At 33.4% G+C, this 19412-nt stretch overlaps 1 protein-coding gene across 1 annotated transcript in view; it reads left to right on the top strand.

Annotated features, from left to right (window-relative positions):
• LOC129242801 (carboxypeptidase B) overlaps nucleotides 1-19412 on the top strand; it is a 30412-nt gene that overhangs the window by 1635 nt on the left and 9365 nt on the right. The window contains exon 2 of the mRNA XM_054879651.1: nucleotides 1798-2035. Coding sequence (XP_054735626.1) covers nucleotides 1956-2035 — 80 coding nt within the window. The 5' untranslated portion in view covers nucleotides 1798-1955. The remainder of the gene's footprint in view (nucleotides 1-1797; nucleotides 2036-19412) is intronic.

Raw genomic sequence — 19412 nt, 5'->3', positions numbered from 1 at the left:
TACGATCGAGACCTCAAATATACACCTTCAAGTCACCAGTATATACTAGAGCGAACTCAAAAATAGTATCAGCAGCGACACCTCTTTTACGAGGGCCGAAACTTATGTATTTCCATACCCAATATTTGAAAATTCATTGTTCTTGGCCAATTGAAATCTATTTCATGTACATACATATGTAAGTGTATATGTACCTAAATATAGTATGGTACAAATAGTACAAATAACAGCTATTAGCAGAAATTATTTAGTGAGAATTAAAACAAAAAATGGCTTAAATTAATCCAATAACTAGATGAATTGAAAACAGGTTGCAAAATTTCGTTAACTAAACAAAAAGAGTTTTTGTTGTTGTGGTTGGGAGAGCATTAACATTACTCATACATGTTGAGAAGTGTTGCTGGAGTGACAGTCTTCGGAATATAGCTCCGGGTTGTTTCGGTAACGTAGTACCGACAGCCGTGCGATAGGCAAATAGGGTTGTACTGAATTATTTCATAGAAGAAGCGGATTCATCACAAATTAGTAACAAAACTTTACAGCTGTTTCACTTTTCTAACTACCAAGTACAGATGCATAAACATTGGACTCAAATTACACAACAACCGCAGCAAAGTTTGTGTCGACCATGAAATATTTAAGCTAAAATAAACTCCATAAGTAAAGCTAAATTAATTCTATAACTTGAAGATGTGCAGCGAGTAAATGTCATTAGCTATCGAAGATTCGGCCCCGTAGGTTAAAAAATTGATACCCAAACATTTGTTATAATCAAAGTTCAACAAAAATCTTTGCGACACTAAAAATATTCGTATCTAAAAGTTACAGAAATTACAGCTCACCAGCTAATGGCTAACCTCGAAGAGCTTGCCTGCCACGGAAAAGATACTATCAGCAGTTCGATCCATTTTTTTAAATTTAATTAAATTGTTTTTTTTTTAATTAAAAAATTTTTTTAAATATTTTTCGATCATATTTCGATATACTGTTTTGTTATCACGGTTTTTTTAATTTTAGTTTTTTGTGACAGCTTCACGACAAATTGCCGTGCCTGCGAGGGTGACACATTTTTTTCACATATCTGAATGACTCGGCATTTTCGTATCAAAGAGCCGTGATTTCATCAATAGATCCAATAAGAGCTAAATATGTTAAGTGTGAGTAGCTAGGAAATGTTCAAATACACACATACACATATTTATATTCACACAAGATGTAGATGAGTAAGCCTAATTATTTAATAGACTTGGTCGTTTCGATACACTCGTTAATAGGTAAATTTCGTTTACTTTTCGTATTGAAATATACGAAACTAAATTGGGATCAAAGCTAAATGACAGAAAACAAAATCATAGGAATTCCTTACGTAAAATATGCACATGTAAATAAACCGGCTTAAAAAACAAAATACGAGTGGATGCTTGAATAAAATCGCAGTTAGTTGTGTTTATCTAAAAATGGTTAAAAAAATCCGTTCTTTTATTTAATTATTTCATTATTGCAAAATAAATACGACATCACAGCCACTCTTCCTTAGCTGATAGACATATGCATATACATAAGTAACTTTACACTTGCTGTGCTGTACTTAAGTCGCGCATGCTCACGAAATGCCCATCGTCACACCACTGTACTTAATAATCTTGCTGTTGGCGGGGTCGCCACCGCTTTTATGCTGCCTGTGCTTTGGTCGTGCCAATTCGCTGAAAATGCAAGTCGGTGCTTGCAAATATTACTATTAAACAGCGATTGTTTGAGTTGGAAATATGTTAATAAATTAACTTTTTACTTTTTTAGAAAATAAATCCACGATTATGAGAACTCGAAAGTGCTAATAAAAATTACGAAAAAATAATTCATCAAATTAAAGTGCCTTTTAAATCGACAGCTTCAAGTGCCATATACTTAAATTAATTTCCACATTTTCTGGTGTATAAAAATTTAGTTTTCTAAAAATGTGGCTTCATATATTTAGCATAACCTTCTTGGCGCTAAGTGCTGGGACAAGTGCATCGAATTTGGATCGGTATGAGGGGTAAGTAGAGATAGTTTGAAGAAAAGTTTAGACGGAAGAATTTCATATGAAACAAATAAAGAAACGAATTACTAAAATTGGTGGAAAATTATATTCAATCGGAATTGATAATGTAACATCGTTAATAAATAAATGTGTGAATGCCTAACATTTTTTTTTAGTTACATTTTTTTTATTGCCAAATATATCAGTTAGTAAGGCCCTCCCCTCATTTGAAATTGTGCGCTTTGGGTGTTTTTTTAAAAGCATGTAAAACAAAAATGAAAGAAGATTTTTTATTTTTGTCTAAAACATTTTATTTTCTGATCTATTCTTAAAAAATAAAAATTTTTGTTTGGCCATACAAGGTTCGTTCAAAAAGTTTTCATCTTTCAAAACATGGCTGTGGCTCCACAATGGGCCACTTATCCTAAGTATGCCTCTCCCAATGCAGGGCGGTAGCTGCCGTAACCTAAACTGATTTCAAATAGTCGGTTTGATCGTTCAGATGTTTTATAATATTTCTTGCAGTTTGACAATTTTTAACTAGTTAAAAAGCTAAGGAATCAAAATATTTTTGCTTTAAATCTTGCAAGAGTAGAACAGCTGAGGAAAAATTTTGGTGTACTATAATAGTATTCTATAAATAAAGCTTGCCTATACATACTTTATAGCTGGCATGTGGCTGGGAGAATAGCAAAACGCTCTTTGCTTCCTAAATCAAACCAGACATTTTTAACTTATCTTTTATCGGGAAAAATATACAGGCATATTTTATACTAGAGGCGTGCATAATCAGTTTTCTTTTTTAAAGAAATTTTCTTCACCCTGTTGAAAGAATATTCACTGCCGTAAATTACTTTAGCACAGGGACTTGTCGGCAAGTTTTGATAATTTATTCGTCTCTCATTTAGTTTTAATAATTTTTTTATATTGTATATTAATATTTTATTATATCATTATATAGTTTATTTTCCTACAAAAACTTTTTCAAGTTTCAAACTTTACGCAGATAAAAAAAGTTAACAAAATTTCACCCTTTTAAACAGAATTTAAAAAAGAAAATTCGGGGATGCATTTTATAGCTAAAGAAATTTTGCTAATGTTGTAGGATGGTTTCTTCCACATAACGAGTGAATGGAAAGTATTTTTTTGCTATGAAAGAAAACACGCAACACCCGCAAAATATTTTTCAAAAAGTAATGAGTTTTTGAGCAACTTCAAACTTGTACTTTATTAAATCAAAATTTCATGACCGATAAAGCAGCGTACCCAAAATTTTTCTTTCCTAAATTTGCACAAAGTTTGGTACTTGGATTGTTATGGCTTTGGTTTGAAAATCAACTACATTTTTATAAAAAATATTAAAATTAAATAAGAAATAAATAAAGTTTGAAAATATGCCAATAAGCCCCAGTGCTACAGTCATTTGTACTGTACTTGCAAAATGCAAAAGCAACCTTTAGCGGTAACTCCAATACATTGTTTAATGTTGCTTTTGTACATGAAATTTAGTTTTTAATCTTGGACTAATAAATACTAAAATTAATATCTTCGTTCCTTCTATGCATGATTTCAAAATTTACAAATTTTCCATGAACTCTGCAGTTTAATTGCTATTTTATTTCTTTACTTAAATCGACCTTAAACAATGCAATACCAAATTGATTTAGTCAATTAGTTTTAAGCATTCAATTCACTTTTTAAACGCACTTCAATTCCTTGTGTAAGCCATATAAAATTGTTGACCTTACGCAATGCAGCGCCAAACGCCTGTTGATTGTGCGAAAAACAAAAGACTTAAGACACAAACTCGCTGTTGAAAAATCCCATATTTCACATACCTTTGGCCGAATTAACCGAATGCAGTCAAATAAAATATAATAATAATAAAAAAAGCGAATGCTTTTAAAATTCTATTTTAGTTTGCTCACAAATTTGCACGCAAATTATTAATATTTTAAAATGTGGCACAAATTAAACTTTTTGGCAAACAAAATATTTATCAATTAGTTCGAATGTTGCGTATGTACTAGTAGTTTTTTGCGAATGGTATATGTATAACAAATATGAAATCAGCTGTAGTTTAATGTTTTTATACAAATTCATTATTAGCTTTTCTGTTATTGGCATTTTTTGCTTTTCATGAATTTTAAATTTTTTGGTTAAGTGGTCAGTTATTTTACTGAATGCCAATGCACAAGTACACTTTGTTTTGCTCTACCCATGCTTCTGATAACTGTTTTGGTTTTATTAAGATACCAAATACTGGTAAATAGAAACATATGTAATATGTATGTGCAAAATATGCTTTACACTAGTGGAAGTACTCGCACACGTTAATTGTTTGCATTGTTTTTGTCTAACTTATTTATAGTAACAGCTGATGTACCTATGCTCGTATATGAAGGCAGATGCAGCCATTCAACCACTCAACAACATACCAGATTCAATGATTTGTACAATTATTCAAATATAGCAAAGTGTATCTCTTAAGTAGCTAAGTATAAATTTTTCATGTGGGTCTATTGAGTGGCGTTGCGAGTCATAAGAATTTGTTTACAAGGAAACAATTTCGATTATAATTCCTAAGAATTTCTTAAGTGTTTAGGTCGTGGTCAGTAAAAATCTGTTTAATCATTGCTTTAGTACGAAAGCCTTCTTTTGAAAACGAGTGAGTGTAGAAGGGGAAAAATACTATTTTCGTCTCAAGGGCTTGTAAATATTACTGAATAATATACCATCTGTAGAGTTAAAGTAAAATGATGCGATCATCGAACTGAAAAAAGGGGAAATTAAAACGGAAAATGCTTGATTTATTTGAATGCGTCATTTGATGTAGCGCGGTTGGGGCGCAACAAACACCAGTTCGGAAAAGGTGTCCAATGCTCGGCTGCAATATTTTCTTAAAGTACAAAGGATAAATAATGTACAATATTATAAAGGGTGGTTGAAGGCCGCTGTTGAATGTGAACCACACCTAAACGTCAAGTTTTTTTTTTATATTTTATTTGACATTTTTCAATTACAGACTAACTCAATTTGAACTATGGAAAGATACACAGTCAAGAAACGCGTTAAAATTGTTCAGGCTTGTTATGAAAACGGGCGTTCAAATCAAAAGGCGCGATAGCACTTCGTGAAGAAAATCATCTTCAGTGATGAGGCACATTTTCACTTCAGTGGATTCGTCAATAAGCAGAATTGCCGCATTTGGGCGAATGATAATCCAAGACTGATTGCCGAAAAACCAATGCACCCACTGTTTGGTGCGCTTTATTAACCTTAACTTAACCAACCACACTTTACTTTAAATTGTGTAAAAAATTAGTATAGACCAATGAAAAAGCCCTGTGGGGGTAGAAAATATCTGATAAAGCGAAACAAAAACCCACGAAAAGTATATAAGTAAACGTTTCCAAATTTCGTTTAGTATCCCTTCTATAATTTTATGAGCTAATTTTTTTCCATTTCCATCCGGAGTAGCCCGTAGGAAGTACTACCCTCAGGCACAAATATTGAAGGACGGCTATGAAACAATGATGCAATTTTTTTGGGTATACCAAAATGATATTCTACGCTAATCTATGCCACATTCCGCTAGGTTAGATTGAGTGGCTGTGTGCCGACTTAGGCCTAAATAGTTTAATTTTGATGCCATTGGAGCTCATCTTTTACACTCCTGAGTCTTCTCTGAACCAACCCCTATTTGTGAATACCAAGAAAGGCGAAACTGAGTGTGGAAAACCTTTTTGTTTCTCTTCTGAACCATAGATAACAAGATGCAAAACTCTTTCATTTTGAGTGAGAGCGCGCCAATGAGCAAGTTTCAAAACTGGGCAGCATTCACACTTTATAAGCTACCACATAAAAACGAGGAAAAAACAACTGACGAAAACAGTTCGTTTTTACGTTGGTGGAAAATTGTGGCGATTTAAATATTTTTAATTACATATTTATTTTAAAATAAAAATGTAATAATTTAAATTAAAGAGAATTTTTAGAAATCTCCGAAGCCTCTTGAATTCTATTCGGCTTCTTTTAAATCGTAGTGTATACATATATACCATAAATACAATACAAGTAATTTTATTGAAAACATGTGAAATGATATACGATTGTGTAAGTGATATACGAAAAAAAAATCCACGCAGTCTCCACCCTTCTATTTCCCTGCTTCGTTATTATCTGAACAACGACTGATTGGCGAGTGTGTGAATGCATTTGAAATTATCGAGCCGATTCTCCCAAGTGACATGGGAGCTGAAGTTCTCCTCACAATTTTCTTTTTCATCATAGTTAATGAGCAAACTTGGTAAATCTCCTTGCATACTCGCCAGTGGTGAATTTTACTTTGTTGTTGCTTTCACATGCAAATTTGTCGTCAAGCGTGCATAGCCTAAACATAGCGAGCAGATAAGCAGCGAATCGAAGGGGCTTAATATATGAAACGCAATCTACTTTTGAAAAATATGTTAGACAAATAAAAGGCACATAAATGATAAATAATTTATGCGAACACAACATGTGACCAATGTGCATTTGCTTCCGCTTTTAAAGTTTGTTATACACTGGGTTAATCGTCTAGTCAAGGTCAGGCTATTCTAATCACTGAATGTTGTTCACAAATATAAATTGTTTTTGGTTAACTGGCTTTTGAAATGACACTTTATATTATATATGTATGTGTGGATATTGTATAAATGTGTAGAGATTAGTTGACAAAATATTTTTTTAGATGGCTTCCGTGGATAGTTCATTTAAATGCAGTTATGTAAACATTTCAATCACTGAGTTAATTTAGAGTTAAGTTTTTAAATATTTATTTCATGCTTCACTTAAAATTTTTCATGGCGCCAGAAATGAAATACTCAGCCAACATTTCATTTGCATAAATATGTAGTAATTAAATAAAAATTCCATTGCTAAAAATAAAATATATATTCACTGTTGCAACCGATCATTTTTATGCGTTACATACCGGCGTGCATAAAATATCAAAAAGATGAAAAAATAATGTTTTTATTTTGATATCTATCGCCCATCAGTAAACAATGACATAATTGTCAGATATTTTGGAAAAATAAAAATAATAATGATAGCAAACCAGCTGTAAGCTATAATAAACTGTTGGACCAATTAAATATTTGCATAATGCCAAGACGAGCAGCCGATCAGCGTGGACAAATTGTTGACAGCGACTCTTATCTGTGAGTGACTCATTAGCCACTAAAACACTAATGAGCTGCTAGAAAAAAAATTATCTGTTGCAAGTGTTGCGAAAATGTATTTATTTAATAATATAAAAAATTGCTCTAGAGCAAGTATATGTTGGAGCACCTTGATTATGAAGAATTTGAAGAAGGAGCAGTAAGTGGGACCATCAGTGGGACCGGTATTGTAATCATAATGAGGCATTATTTGTATTCATATTCATACGTAGCGATGATTGCGAAGTGATGACTCTATATAATTAAAATTATTATCGAAAATACTTAGATACATTTTCTTATAGGAAAAACTAAAACTTTTATTGCAAATTATGAGCTTAGCCTCTGTAAAAAAAGTACATAGAATTGATTATTTAAAACGCCCGTTAAAAGGCCGCGTTGTAAGGTAAAAAAAACGATAAAATAGCGGTCGCCCCTCGGCAAGAATTGATAAATTTCCGATAGTATTTCTGTCATGGAAAAGCGCCTCATAAAAAACGATCTGCTATTCTGAAGCGCCCCTATATTTGTGTTAAAATATCGCCAGAAATAGGAGGAGGAGTTCGGTCAAACATCAAGTAAAGGCTGTAAGCGCGAATAATACAAATTACACAATGCTAGACAGTGATCCGAATTAATCTACAGAAATTAGCATAAGATCCACAAATTTCTAGTCTGTATACATCAGAAAAAAATTTACCCCCCATACCAGAGGTATTTTGGCAACTATTACTGGATCACACAATTATTTCTTTCCATTTTTTTGAAAAGAACATACAGTTCGATATAGGTCGAACAGTTTTCTCTTAATTTTAAAATGTGAATTTCCCGTTCTGGGTGAAGTTCAGACTCTGAATAATTTTTATTTTCATTGTTTTTGTTATTTAACTTTTATATTAGTTTTTAATGTTGCCTTACTTCAAAGTATTCAGAAAAAATTTGTTTTTATATTAAACTTATTTAAGTAAAAAAAGCTATTAAAAAATAATAATGAAGTGATTATTGAATATAAAAAAAAACCAAAAACAATAATAGCTAAATTAATTTTGTATTTTTTTTTAAATACATTAATTTTCTTGCACAAAGTAAACAACTTGGCGCCAATGTTGCTGGCTCTAAATTTTACCAGACGGAAATATATAGAGGACAATGCAATTAAAACTGTCTGCATTTTTAAATAAATATTTGAGTATGAAGCTTAGGTATTTTATACCTACACACATACACATGCGTATTAATCAGAAATAATGCAACATTTTTATAAAGCAATAAACTAAAACTCGAATTTAGTTAAACCGAATGCTAATTAGAAATTTAAGTTTGAGTAGGTATATTAATTTATTGTTCATTTGGTTATAAATAAAAGGAACACTATTATTTTCCAATGATTATTTTTTATTACCTTGCCACTAAACCTGAAACACATTTTCAAACAAAAATTACTTCCACAGTTACCTTTACAGTTGCATCTTCCGTCAATCGAATTTTATAGTGCGTAGTCCTTGAATAGTTAGAGTAACATTTCCAATGCCGATCGGTAAAGAAATGTTCACTCAAATGCCATAAAGTGACCCAGGTATTTTTCTGCAAATTGGTTTATTTGTAGGCTTAAGTGTAATAAGAAATAAACTAAAAAAATTAAAATAAAAAAACTATAATAATAATTTTCAGAGTTATTTAATATTGAAAATTTTGGTATATAAAGGGCGTTTTTAGGGAAATTAAAATGATAATAGAAGACAGAAACATTGTTGAAATAAATACATTTTTTTATTATAATCCGGTTCATAATTTCATGGTACTTATTTTTTGAATATGAATATGAAAAACAAAATTAAATAAATAAATGAATGAATAAATAAATAAATAAATAAATAAATAAATAAATAAATAAATAAATAAATAAATAATTAAATAAATGAATAAATAGATAAATAAATACATAAATAAATAAATAAATAAATAAATAAATAAATAAATAAAAAATTAAATAAATAAATAAAGAAATGAATAAATAAATAAATATGACCGCCGTGGCTAACAGTTACATAATCCATTTGATCAGTCCTATTTTTGACGCTTTTTTCAATAAATCTGAATTATAAATCTAAATGAGCCCAATCAGCAAAAATGCGACTTAAACGATAGTAATTTGGCTTAAATTCTCGAACGAGCTGTAATTTAGGCACATAAGCCAAGATTCGTACGTAAAATTTTCTACGTAGCCGAAGGACAAAGACCAACAATTTGAGAACGACGGCGAATTGACATTTCGACGCTTTCTTCAACATTTTGAGCAGAGATTTATTTTTTTTAAGTAAATTCCCACAAGTTGAAAGCACTATGCAGGCATTAAACTGATATTCATGATGACTTGCCAAGCCTTACTGAACAGATGCGTCAATAGAGTTTGCCATTTTCAGCTGTCAAACGTTAGTTAGCAATATCGGTAGTTCTCATGCGGCTAATAGAACAGCACAGTGAAATGTCTACCTTTGGTTATTTTCAACATTAAAAAATTTGCTTTTAGGTTAAAATATCCTCTTTAGAAAAAGTTTTCATAAACAAAAATTTTAGTTCTTGTGTTCAAAACTGTTGGGAAAAAATTTACTATGTTTTGTCCGAGTTTTGCTCATAGTTTTTTTTTATTTATAGCTTAGACTATGCTCAGTAATTCCTGAAAGTTTCAATGATTAGATTCTCGTAATTTTTTGAGTTGCATTCAAATAAGTACAGCCGCTCTGTTCAAATCATATGTCTTCTAGTTACGTCTTCTATGTCTCTCTAGTTTGATAAAACAAAAAATCGGTTAATGGAGACTTCTTGCTCCTCTTCGAAAAAAATGATGCCACCAAACAGTTTATGCTCGAAAATGCGTGAACAAAATAGCAGAGATGATAAGAAAACGGCGGAATTTTGAAAAAAAGGTATGTTTTTCGGGTGGAAATCAGACTGTACTATGAAAAGTTAGGGCTGAAAAGAAACGAAGGTAGTACCTGCCAGAATGACAATCCTACAGAAAAATTATCGTTTACTTTTTCGTTTCAGATGTCTTGAAAAGCCAAAATCCTGTTTTTTTTAAGACGCTTACTTTGGTGCCACACTACTAAAAAAAATATGTAAACAAAAAATTTTTTTTGTAAACTATTTGATGCCAATAATGACATACTATAATATCAAAACCATAGCATTTTCTTAAAAAAAATCCTAAAAAATATCTACAAAAAATTAGTATTTGACCAGACTACCTTAAGGGAAATTTGTTCAACGAATCATTCGTAAATGCTGACAAAGTAAATAACGTCGATAGATCAAATTTTAAACACCACATGGATCACCCTGTGGGAGGTTGAGAATCGAGTTTTTGTTGAAAAAAATTTATGCATAAAGCAAAAGTTTTTCCGAGTAAATTGTCTGAGTTGATATTATACAAAAAGAAAAACTTAAAAAATCTAAGTCTTGAAAAATCTGTTGAGATTTGTAGAGATATGAACGGTACCGCTTCATTCTTTCGACCTGACTTTCGAATAGCAATGCTGAAATAAAATGTTTGATTGAAGGAGTTTTTTTAAGTAAAATCTAAATTAAATTAGAAACTTTTATTGTTGCTTCAACTTTAAGTGATGCATGCATGTGTGTATCATCCGCGTCGAAAGAGTTTTAGGTTCTGGCTGGCCGAAGCCACACAGAGACCATTTTGGTCCATAGCGATACAAGATCAGAGTCCTATTTAGCGAAAATAGGCATCACTCAAGATGCGCGTATTGTTCGCGAATTTTAAGAGTCGCTCAAGCTCTAGTTTAGGGATAGCTTCTTGCCTATCAAAGCTGAGAGCACTCGGGTAGCATAGTCTAGTTTTACAGAGAGTCGGACAGTGGCATAGAAGACGGTGTTAAGGGTTAAATTCGCTTGTAAGCGTATGCTGCAACTAGGCAGTACCCTGTTAGTATACCAACTAAAGTTCTGCAATTCCTTCTAACTCCGAACGATATAACCGACTTAGCATACCTGTCATCATATATGTGTTTACACATGATCCTGTCAACTTTCCAATTGGTTAAGCTAAGCCTCTAGTTCTTTTTCCTCTAGTTTTTTTTTTTTTTGAATTGTGCGCAGGAGTTTAAGTATTTGACTTGTTTGATCCCCTGCAAGTCCCGCTCCTTTTTAGCTATTCTATCTACGATCTCACTTCCCTCTACTTTATGCCACGGAACCAAATACACACAAAGCCTGCGGTTACGACTGAGCTTGTTAATTGCTTCCTTACATTCATGGATATTTTATATATATATATAGGGAGTTTAAATGCCTGAATAGTTAGGGAGTTTAAATGTTTGATGCTTAGTTCCGCTCAATATGCGTCAGCGCCAACCCTCTCTTCCATTTTTGATCCATCAGTGAATCACTGTCGAAAGGGTTAGAAATAAATGAAAGAAGTTAAAATATTTTCGTTAATGTCGTAAAATATAACAAATATTTTGATTTGCTTGCGAAGATGGAAACTTGTTTTGGTGAAGCACTACATGGTACATATTCACATACAATACATATATCTGTATGTATGTATTACAAGCGGTAAAGTATAAGTATGCTAAGTTGTTATACAGCTGTTCGTGCCAGCCATGTCCGCATTGCACTTGACACTACCGGCAGAGTTGCAGTATTTTCTGCATTTGCTACTGGTTAATTAATTATAATATATGTATGTATATTTCTTTTGTTTTGTTTGAGAGATCTGCTTATACTCGTGCATTTAATTAGACGTACCGGGTGTTTTGTTAATTTCATGAGAAATATCGATATCGATAATTATGGTTTGAGAATTGAGAGTGGCGAACTGTGTTTGTATTTTTGTTCGGTAAGGTTTGCCAAGTCATTATGAATCGCGCAATTCAGTTTGGTGAGAACTTTCTTTCCAGAAGTGGTGGTGCGCTCCTCATTCACGCGATTTAACGAATCTGTATAATTTTGTATAAGGCTACGATGTTAAGTCACTGACTTACATATGCCAACAAGCCAGAAATTCTTGAAACTTTAAAAGTCACTATTTAAGCCACCATTAGCACCGTACGGCCAGAGATATTTGAAAAAGTAGTCAAAACTTTGACTGATCGAATGGACCGTGTACCTAACTCAGAGCCGCGCCGAACATGTACTGGATATGATATTCAAAAAACAAATGTTGTGAAATTGTCTACCAGATTAAAATAAAAAAACGCAGTCTTTGCCAACACGCAAAAGGCGTTATCATTGAAAATGACTTTGAATGCTATTAGTCCATAAAATTGAAAAGGCAAAACAAATTTAAAGGGGGCAGCTCCTCTAGCACTTTCAAATTTTTGTTTTCGCTTTAAAAATTCATTTACAATCTAAAGAATATCTTTTAAATGTTTTAAGCTTAATAGAAAGTTTCTATAAAGCCAGTGAAGTGATGAGCGTTGAATGAAAGACGAGTAAGAACGAAAATTTTAATCGCGTTTTTCTCGAAATACGTTTGTTTCCGCGCTGCCGAATATAACTCAAAAAGTAATCAAAATATTAAATTAAAATTTCACAGTGATATTCTTCAACATATTAGCCTTTGCATGAACCTTTAATTTTATATACAATATTATTATAAATAAAATTTAAAAAAAGTGTAATTTAAAAAATAAGTGTAATTTTTTTCTTTTTCACTTCAATTTTCGTTTTTTCGGTTAAAAGTAGGTAAGTGCAAAGCGGAATAAATTAGTTTAATGATGAATTTTTTGAATTTTGAATTACAAGCGGCTGTATTCCACGGCGCAAATTAAAGGAGCCACGTTTGAGCAGCTGTAACACCGTAATTTTGTTTTTTTATTTTTTTATTTAAAAAAAAATTTATATATTCATTTAAGCAGGAATATCAATGTGAAATTTTTTTCAAGATACCAATTACTCTCAGTTTTTCCCAAAAAATGATTGAAAAACTCGTTGTCTGGAGGAGCTGCCCCCTTAACTTGTTTTATTTTAAAATTTGCAAGGCTTTACAATATTTTTGAATGTTTTAAATTAATATTTGGTATTTTCGTTATCGCTTTCATCGTCATTATATGTTTTGAATTTTTTGGAAAGGCGAACATACTCAGATGTCAGAATTATAAATTGACTCCTCCAGGTATTCCCGTGTCAATGTCTTTAAGCGGCATGAAGCCCTAAGAAGTCAAGAGATAAATCCAAATAAATGCCATTCTTTGTTATTTTTAAGCGTAATTTTGACCGGCTGGACTTGAGTCGTGAAAAGTTTTATACCGAATACATTTGGTTTTGGACAATCGAGGATGTGATGTGCTTTTTACGCAGTTTTTTCAAAACTTAACTTGACTCATTTGAAAGTTTTGCGATGCCAGGTTACTCTTCAATTCGATAAAATCTTCTAATATTGCTTTGCATTGCCTCAGCACTTTCCAGGTGCCTATTATAATGAATAGTTGGCACCAAAACCTGATGTTAGCCCTCTAAAGCGTAGATTTTATGCATAATTGTTTTTATGGCAAAGCCTTCCGAATTACTCACACAAATAAGAAAATGTTTCCAATGCATACAAATTTAATTGGTGTTTTGTTTAATTATATTGAATAAAACGAATCTATTGATAACATTCCTTTTAATTTTCTGCTTTTATTGGTAAGCCATGTTTTATGTCGGCGTGAAAACATTGAATAACTTTGAAAAAAAAAAACAACTGATTTGTATAAGTCAGGTACAGTAGGTTCTGTTTTTATGCGGTAGATACGTTCCGCAAGAAACAGCATAAAAAAGAAACAGCATAAAAAAAGCTACTAGTTCTATAGTAAAACTATAGATACGTTTCAAATGCTAAAACCGCATAAATCTGAAATAATCGCATAAAAAAGGGCACTAGTCCCATATTATTACTATAGATACGTTCCATAGACCGCATGAATCTGAAAAAATTAAATAAAATCGCTTAAACAAAATATTGTATCTTTGAAAATTATATCTTTATATATCTTCCATACTTGTAGGGTTAGCATTTCTGATGTAATCTGTGATGAATTTTTGCTTAGCTGGTTTAGAATCTTGTTTATATGTACAATTCCCGATAGGTCGACATGCATTTTGTAATTTAAAAAAAAAACCGCACTATTTCAAAACCGCATAAAAAAAAGCCGCATAAAAACAGAACCTACTGTATTTGTATTTGGTTTGGTTATTTACAATTTACTAAAACTATTTTTTGAATACAATACAATCAATAAAGTGGGCACCTTTAATAGCAATCACAGCAATAGCGTAAACCTTACTTTTCAGATAACCCCACAAAAAGAAGTCCGGGGGGCTTAAGTCAGGTGATCTGGGTGGCCAGTCGATGTCGCCTCTTTTTGACACTAGACGTCCCGGGAATTTCCGTTGCAGAAATTCAATTGTTGCATTCGCAGTGTGTCATGGCGCACCATCTTGCTGAAACCAGTTACCGTCTAAACCTTTCTCACGCGTTTGCGGGCAGACATAATGAGCGAACATCATGGATATCGATTTCCATCGACCGTTTCGTCTTCTCGGTAAAAAATATGGCCCAATGATGGTTTTGGCGCAAATGCCGACCCAAACAATTACTTTTCGGTCATGCAATGGCGTTTCATGGATCTCGTGTGGATTCTCAATTCCCCAAATGCGGCAATTTTGTTTATTCACGCTGCCAGAGAGGTTATAATGTGCCTCGTCAGTCATTAAAATTTGCTTCCAAAAATTGGGTTCAGTGTCAACCATTCGAGCGATTGTTTGGCCGTATTCCAAGTGACGAGAATGGCAATATTCTTGGTCTCAATTGCACTTTATACGGAAACAAATTTAAATCATCCTTTAAAATGCGCCTCATTGTGGTTTCACTGACGCCAAAATGCTGAGCGCGAAGACGATACGACACTGTTGACTCCTAGGCAACGTTCTCCCTCACTGCTTCAACAAGTTCATTGGAACGTCTTGGTCGTTGATGAACGGCATGTTGACGATCTTCTACTGCCCGTGTTCAAAAACGACACCAAACGATAAATAGTGTTGTCAGACGGTGCCTGTTTGCCGTGATACGTTTTGCGATAGGCGCGTTGAGTTAGAACAATAGAACGATTATTTTCGATGTATTTATATTATATATATATATATATATATGTATAATTGGCGCGTACACCCTTTTTGGGTGTTTGGCCGAGCTCCTCCTCCTATTTGTGGTGTGCGTCTTGATGTTGTTTTTCGATGTATAGCGTCACTATTTCAGCGCGTTGTTTCGGTGTAAAGCGATCTATGGTTGAAATTATACTAAATTGACGTATCGAAAACATGTATGTTGAAGTCGATCGGTTGATAAATGACAAAGTTATTCAACGTTTACATACCGACATAAAAGATGGCGCACCCTGTACAAAATTAGCTGTATCCATAGCAAGACTTGGATCATTTCATTTTTCACATATCTCAAAAAACCATTTCCAATATGAAAATAAAAATCTTCACTTTCTGGCTTTATTGCGTATTTATTGTTGCTAGTAACTTCATTGGGTTCTCCATCTTCACTTTCCGAATAACCATCGACGGCTTTTTCAAAACTCGCACTGATGTCTCTCTTAGCCACTGCGTTCTTCTATGTGTCAAACCTGCGACTGAAAAATAAATGCACGCATTATTTTTTAATGGCTACACATCTTTATGTTCTTCTTTAAAGTTTCACGATATTTTTTATATCGCTCGGCATTTGATAATTTTTCCCTTTTATTGTTATTAATTGCTTTCTTTCTTTCTCTATATTTTTTGGCACGCTCAGCGGTACTCATGCTTCCATACCAATTAATTTTATAATACTGCAATAGAATTTTCTGACACGCTTAATTATCCAAACTGTAAAATACTAAATGAAAATAATGCAAAATCTGCAGATCTGAAAATTACATCTGAAATACATTCTGCATTCGAAGGCTTAATTTCTGTACCGCGCGTTCTAACATTCAAATTCTACGCATTTTGAAAATTCCGCTTTCTAAAATTCTACATGGCCAAACAAAGCATACAATTTATATATTTATCAGGTTTTAATGTTTAATAGAAAATAAATAAATAATTGGTGCGTATACTTCTGTTGGGTATTTGGTTGAGCTCCTCCTCCTATTTGTGGGGTGCCTCTTGATGTTGTTCTACAAATGGAGGCACCTGCAATTTTAAGCCAACACCGAACGGCAAATGGGTTTTTATGAGTTTTTCATGACAGAAATGCACTCGGAGGCTATTAGAAAAAGTGCTTACTATCACTTTGCTGTTTCATGCACGCACAATCGAAGCTACGCACTTCCTAATGGTAGGCACGCACCAACCCATTTGGCTACGGCGATGTTTGATAGGCCTACATATTTTACTTACATGACGATTTTTGTGTCGAGTCGCTTTTGCATGTTTTCCAGCGCATTATTTTCAATGACAAAAATGATTCCAACAATATTTCTGTTTTGTATTAGCACTTTAAGTTCAATATCTTGAAAAAACACCCGATACACGCGTATTCTGTTAATAATGGAAGTATTTCGAAATTCTTTTCGTTGCTGCTGCAATAACTGTTATCTTTTTTATTATATTGCCTGTGTATTATTTGACGAATGTCATCAACATTTTTGTTTTTATTGTGTTTTAAAAATTTTTCACACTTCATCGGTTTTTTCCCATATAATCCTACCACTGTGCAAAGACGTTGACGAAAAATGATAATTTACTCTAATGACATTAGCAGCTTAGCGCTTCGAATTTTTGTGAATATATTTATATGCACATACATATAAATAATTTTGTACATATGAATACATATGTCTCACTGCAATAGGTTTTTGAGTTCGTAAGCGCTTTAGGCTTAGTGTGAGTTTGACGAAAAGTGCAAGCTTAATTGTTTTGATTGCTTCGTAGGGTTATTCTTTTTTTTAAGTTTTCGCTTTTGGATTACAAGTGGAGATAATTATTATACTGTAAAAGGGTATATTTTATATCGGTGAGTAAAAATTAAAATTTTTCGATTGAAACACTGTGGTGCATAACTAAAACGCAGTCTTAATATGAACATAACCATTTAGTACTGCACATATAATTTTTCTTCCCGGCCTATATACCTGTAAGTATACAATGAAATTCCTGATGCGGGAAATTGTCGTATTTAATATGTTGCACGAGTTTATGAATATTTAATAATGAATAATGATTATTAAATATGGGAATAAACATATTATTATTGCGTATATAGATAGCGTACATAGTAAATACAGGGCCCGGCAATCGAAGTGCAATCAATTAAAAAGGTCATAAATTTAGTTTGGAAAATTACTTTTATTCAATTCAAAGTAAAAAATGTGTGAGTCAGTCCAGAAATGAATCGCAAGCTGCCCGAATGTGACTTGCAGGTATTTTGGCCCACTCGCGGACAATGACATTCTTCAGTGCATCGAGACTGGTGAATGCTTTAGTTCGGACTTTGCTCTCCGAAATAAACCAAAGAGAATAATCCATTCGTCGCGGATTTGCGTCTGGTGAACTTGAAAGCCGTTGTGTGAACATTATGAAGTTCGGAACCTTGTTTTTTACCCATTTTTGGTTCACTCGAGCATTGTGAGACGGTGCCGAGTCCTGTTGAAACGTCCATGGTCTGTCGCTGAAATGTTTGACGGCCCACGGCTTCAATGCAACCTCTAGAATACTTTCCCGATAATATTTCGCATTTACCTTAACACCAGGCTCGATGAAAACGATTGGAGAGTGCACATTTGCGATTACAGTGGCCAAAACCATTAACTGTTAAGAGTGCTGCCTCCTGGTGGTCAAATTCTCGGTTAAATAAACCCTATCGTTTCGGGAGTTTACGAATTGCTGAATTTGAAACATTTTCTCGTTAGAAAACACAGTATTCGGAAATTTGCCACTTTCGGCCAAGCCAAGCAACTCCTTCGCTCTCTCAAGTCTGACTTGTTGCTGATTTGGTGTGTGATCATGCGCCTTTTGGATCTTGTAAGGCTTGACTTTGAGATGATTTTTCAGTATGCGGCGGATGCTATGGTCAGATATTTTCAGTTCTTTCGCCTTTTGATTGGCACTTCGTCGGAATTTCGCTCAAGTCGCTTCTTAACTTTGTGAACCATTTCACGTGACGTTGCCGTCTTTTGATGACCACCTCCATGACGCTTCGCAATGCTACCAGTATCATTGTAACAAGTAATGGTGCGATAAACAAAAGCTTTATTTACTTTAAGGTGAACGAGCTGACGATCAATCGCAGGTTGTTATTTTCCAGCCAAATATATTGCAATCACACTATTACGTTTGAAATCCATTACTGATTTTCTATTTTCGCGTTTACTCTCGGCAAAATGCTTCCACGTGTTTGTAGACGATACTCTGGACTGCCATTCGAGTGACGGACCCAGTATAATACTACTTTAGTTCAAGAAAGTATGTAAATGTAGTTGATTGTTTAAATCTTGATTGTTTTAAATTTAAATGTTCATTTTCAAAATGCCTTTCCATAATTTTGATATACTGAAAAACGACAAAGTAATTTTTTGCAAAATATACGATATTATGGCGTAACATATTTCCTCTCTAGATTCCTCTTCTGAATCACTAATGCTCAACAAATTACTTTCACTTCAAATTTAATCTCTATATTGACGTTTTCAGTCCAGAAATTTTGGTAAATTTGGACGAAACCGTCAAATCGCTACATTTTGCAGAAATTTGGCAAAGATTGCTAGTAAAATGTCCTTTTGGGTAGGTATATAGGTGAAATGGTTGAAGTACCAGTCTCGTACTCCTCAAGTAGCATTAAAGCGCCATGCTGATGCCATTATGGGACCTCCAACGGGCAGATATCTACAGTCAAGCAGAGCAGTTGATACATATAATAGATAAGATTGATATGATTTAGGTTGGCACACTGCCCAGGCTGTCGAAGAAAGGAGCACCCAGTGACCTTAATCGTGTAGCTGCCCCACCCGGACATTTACAGAGAAACTGAAGAACAGTATTTTTCTTTGAAAGGTTCCTCAGCTTCTGCAATGAGAATTAAATGGTAAACCTTTTTTTTCGCATTTGTGCGGATCGTCTAATGACTGGTAAACACAGCTACGAGTTTGGAAATTGAATGGCGTGGAGCCCCCAGGACTTTCTTAGTCCTCCATACATTG

The sequence above is a fragment of the Anastrepha obliqua genome, chromosome 3 (assembly GCF_027943255.1).
Source record: "Anastrepha obliqua isolate idAnaObli1 chromosome 3, idAnaObli1_1.0, whole genome shotgun sequence".
Taxonomy (NCBI): domain Eukaryota; kingdom Metazoa; phylum Arthropoda; class Insecta; order Diptera; family Tephritidae; genus Anastrepha; species Anastrepha obliqua.
The sequence above is the reverse complement of the archived record's forward strand: the minus strand, read 5'-3'. Positions and strand labels throughout refer to the sequence as shown.